Source organism: Lactuca saligna, chromosome 3 (genome assembly GCF_052625555.1).
Source record: "Lactuca saligna cultivar CGN05327 chromosome 3, ASM5262555v1, whole genome shotgun sequence".
Taxonomy (NCBI): Eukaryota; Viridiplantae; Streptophyta; class Magnoliopsida; order Asterales; family Asteraceae; genus Lactuca; species Lactuca saligna.
The window spans coordinates 33,352,440-33,357,500 of NC_136419.1; the positions used below are offsets into that span (position 1 = coordinate 33,352,440).

Sequence of the window (5,061 nt, forward strand, 5' to 3'; positions counted from 1 at the left end):
ACATTAAGATAGATTTAAAATTAAAATAACTAGTTAAATAAATTAGAATTTAAAAATTAGATAATCAAAAATCATTTAAAATCTGAAAATTTCATTTTTAAGTTTTTGTTTCCAAAGTAATTGAAATGTACAATTTTACCATTATTTTAATTAAATGGTATTATTCTTTTTTTTTTTAATTTAATAATATGGATAAATGATTATCTTAAAATAATTATAATAATTGATCCACAATCTTTTCTACATCCACACAATAATTAATTATTAGAACATAATAACCTATATATATATATATATATATATATATATATATATATATATATATATATATATATATAGGGAAGGGTTCATGCGAAAATGCAAATAATTTGCGAAAACGCGAAAACAAGAAAACCATATGATATTATGTCACCTCAACATTATATTTTGGAAAATAATTCATCCAAACTTTGAAATACATGATGATAATCGATGATAGATGATAGACTATTTCATATTAGCAAAGTATGATTTTTAACATTTTTATTATGAAAACATGAATTTAAAAATGATTAAGGACGTAAAAAAAATATAATTATAAAAACCGTCTTTAAATATATATTATCATAACACCATCTAATGTAAACTTACTATCTTTAATTTATTGCTAATAAAATTATTTTTTTATAGTACATGTATCTAATTTTCATAAGATAAAAGCTGTTTTCGCGTTTTCGCAGGATATTTATATTTTCGCATGAACTTACTTCTATATATATATATATATATATATATATATACTCTTGGTCCCCCATAAAGTTGAAAAATGCTTCCATTCTTTACTTGTTAGCACTAAAAGCCCTAAAAGCTAATTAATTGCCCCAAATTAACAAGCAAAGGATCTTTACACACGCTATATATATCAAAATTCAAAAATACAAATGTGGTTTTCTGTGCACATCTTCAGCAGCTTTCAGGGTGGAGCGAGAGAGAGTTTCAACAAGTTTCAGGTGGATATCAGGGGTGCTGACGGAGTTGGGGAGCAGGAATGGCGAGTACGAGTGGGACCAAAGATGAGGTGGGTCCACCGAGGTCATTGTCAAGGAGGATGACGGGGACTTCCGATACCGATGCTGTTGACAGCGAGCTTGTCCCTTCTTCCCTTGCTGCTGTTGGTCCTATCCTTCGGGTTGCCAATGAGATCGAGAAGGATAATGACAGAGTTGCTTACTTGTGTATGTTTCCCCTTACTATATTTGACTCTTCCTTTCCTATAAAATGCAGAATTTCTTATAATTTTGGGTGTGGAGTTGAGTTTTTAAAGTGATTCAGTAGAAAAATATATTTTTCTTCTATAAATATATTGATTAAGACTAGATAGGTATGTAACTTTTCTTCTATAATATATATTGATTAAGATGAGATAGTTATGTAAGTTTGCTTCTATAAAAGGATGAATCAGAATAATAATTAATTACTTTTAATTAGAATAGCACATCAGACAGATCCATGTATTATTAAAAAAAATTATGGTATCTGGCAGCTATGTAGTCCTTCTGGTGCGTGTGCATAAGGAGTTGCTAGCTACCTAAGGGGATTCAAACCATGCTGCATGAGATACTAAGTCGTAGGTCCTACCTCTTAGGATCTTTTGGTGAGTCTGTTATCATGAGATGAAAAAAATGGAAGAATCTTGGGAGTTACTTAAGTTTACTTCTGCTTGAAATACGTTTGATTAGTTCAATTAGAAAATAACTTTTGTTTCAAGTTTGCAATGTATAAGATGATTTTAGTTACCGTAAATATATATATATATATATATATATATATATATATATATATATATATATATATATATATATATATATATATATCAAAGTTGATTTTATAATATTTCAAATAATACCAAAATAACGATATATTAGAATAAAAATGGTTCTGAAATAAGATTTAAGACTAGGATGGAAAATGTCCTAAATGTTGACCAAACAAATATTGTTAACTATGTTCTTCAAAGTTCACACAAAAATTAACAAAAATAACTGTTGAAACTTATTCTTAAATTAATGAGAAATTAATCATTTGTGTGAAAAATGATTGGTAACTTTTGAAAATATACCGTCAATAAATATTCTAAATTTAAGAAAATGTTAATAATTTATTATTAAAATTTATGTTTTATCATTAAGTTTTGAAAATCAATTTGTATAAATACATCTTATCTTAATTACTAGATTAGGATGAAATACAAAAGAATGTCATTTATTACACACCATATTAAGAAAATATTTAGTTTTTGTTTTAGAAATATATGAAACGAATAATTAAAAAAAAAAAATTGTTATTGTGGTTGTACGAATTATATTCCAATGTTGTAAACTGTAATTATTTAAAATTCAGTGTTGCAAAACTCTTATAAGTTTAAAAAGTCAGTTTATTTAAACAGTCTGTAAAATTTAAAAAAACAAACATTCTTTTTCTTACAAACTGTAGACGTTTGATTCATCTCTTCTTCTAGAAATATTTATGGATGTGGTCAATCGAAGATATCTATAGATGTAGTCAACAGATTGCATATATTTTACCTCTTAAAATACAAATACTTAAAACTATCTTATCTTGCAAAATTAAAAGGAATAACTACACAACATATTTAAAACTTAAAACAACATATAACATTAAATACAACATTTTTATAGCTTAGAACAACATATAATAAAACAACACTATATACAAAAACATGTTTAAAAGGAATACTTGCATCCTAAAACAATATTCCCATTTGATGACACATGTTCTCCCTTAGTTCTTTCTAACATGCATAATTTATCATTTGTTCTCTCCCACCTTTCCCATCTTGTCTACCTTTAATTGCATCTTCGTGATTTGGGGTGAAATACATATCGATGGGCCATTTTTGTTTCTTTTTAAGATGTAGTATGATACTACCTCCACTTGCCCTTTTTGATGATACTTCAACACAATCTTCTTCTTCATCATCGTACTCATCGCCAACTTATTTCATACTTGATAGCATTTAAATAATTCCCTTAGATGCTTGTCTTTTTATCATAAAATCTTTTATTTCTTTCCGTACATATTACGCACATCTCTTACAATCAAGGACGTTTCTAAAACCTCCAACGAATTGTTGTTTTAAATGGTATACACCTCACTTAACAACTTTTGAACAAAAGTTACATGTAAATTCGTTTCTAATCTTAGGGTCTTGGACAATATATTTTCCTCAAGGTCTTTATTAAGTTTAGGTGAAGCATTTGCATTTTCACGATCCATAGAACTATAAACTAAGTATAGACTATAAAGAATGAAGAAAAATTACCACATGAAAGAGAAATGGTGAAGCACTAAAGCAGTCAAATGCACAACGCAAACTCACAAAGAACAATATTTTCTTATTGATTACACCTGAAAGAACTAAGACATGAAGAAGAAGTCATGCAAGACCAAAACTTATTATTGTATACTACTTGAGATTGAAAGAATAATAGAAGATATTAGCTTATGAGTGATGAATTGATGAAAATGTTGCATCGATTAATAGGTATGATCACTTTAAAATAATAATAGGATAAAAAAACATTAACCGAGTTGTAATCGATATTATCACGTCGCATATATAAGATCAATATTGTCAATTATGATCCATATTGCTCATTGATGATTAATAAATGGAAAATTAGGTCAAAAAGTGAGGAAAACTTAAATGAGTATGACTCCTCGAGTCCTTGCCTCCTTAGCCCATGGTAGTTGCTCCATCCTTTGGTGGTTTGGGCTTGGGAATTGAAATTAAAAGAAACACGATTGGGAACCTTAAAAACTATAGTTCTAATATTTATACGGGGCATATTATAAAATGGAGCGGATCGGTGGACGGTAATGATCCATACACAACCCTTTTAATAAAAGGGTTAATAGGTATGGGTTTGTAATGAGTAAACAAAAATTAAGATCCAAACCCTTATTATTCTTATCAGTTTAGATTGAATCAAGGTCAAAACTCACTCCATTTCCAAGTCTAGCATTATGGTTAAATAAAGAGCACATACAAGATTTCTACAAGAAGGTTCAAGGATGTAGTAAGGCCTACTATATTGTATGGATTCAAATGGTAGCCTATTAAGAAGGAATACAAAAGGAACTTAGAGGTCGTAGAACCAAGGTTATTAAATTGGACATATGGTAAAACATTATTGGATTGGATAATAAACCCAAGAATCACAAACTCATTGGAACTAAGAATAATTCCTAATATAATGAAATTTTAGTAAAGGAAGTGAAAGAAGGACAGGACACCCGGGAAGGAAGTGAGAAGATAGCGTTAGGTTAGACTTGAAGAAGTGGCTCTTATCGAGAAGACATGACCTCTGACAGGAGAGTGTAGAGACTTAGAATCGTGATAATGGAGTAGTCTAGATACTAGCTTTCTTTTCACTAATTTTGCTTGTCGTGCAGCTTTTACCATTTAGTTATTATTCCCTCTTACTTTTTAGCTTGTATTTCTAGTATATGCTTCATGATTTATTGCTAGTCACGTAATACTATTTATTTTTCCATTGTAGGTCTACTATATCCATGTGTAGAGTATCCTCTGTTGTACGCTCGTGTTTTTTTTTCTCTTTATTTCCTATGCGAAAGGTCATATATGGAAGCAGTCATCTACCCTCAAATAGAGGTTGCCTATAAAAAAAAGTGTCATTTTGTTGATTTTATGCAATCACATATTCATGGTGAAACTTCTTTATTTATTATGAATAATTGACTAATACACAACATGGTGGTTATGCTTGCTTGTTAGTTGTACTACATTTCCCATAACATTTTATGCCTTTAATTTGTTATATTAGGCCGATTTCATGCATACGAGAAGGCCTATAGGATGGATCCTAAATCAAATGGACGTGGTGTTCGCCAATTCATGACCTACTTGCTACATAGACTTGAGAAGGTGCACATTATAATTTTCCATTTTTTTTTGTCACAGTTTATCATATTCTACTAATTGCATCAGGATGTTGACACCATTTTAAGCTAAATTCAAAGTATTTTATAAATTCTAAT

The 5,061-nt window shown here is 29.1% G+C and overlaps 1 protein-coding gene across 1 annotated transcript in view; it reads left to right on the forward strand.

Moving 5' to 3' along the window:
* The first annotated feature begins 940 nt into the window (after positions 1 to 940).
* Positions 941 to 5,061, forward strand: part of LOC145035082 (callose synthase 7-like) — a 20,150-nt gene continuing 16,029 nt past the window's right edge. The window contains exons 1-2 of the mRNA XM_078983670.1: positions 941 to 1,214; positions 4,848 to 4,948. Coding sequence (XP_078839796.1) covers positions 1,028 to 1,214; positions 4,848 to 4,948 — 288 coding nt within the window. The 5' untranslated portion in view covers positions 941 to 1,027. The remainder of the gene's footprint in view (positions 1,215 to 4,847; positions 4,949 to 5,061) is intronic.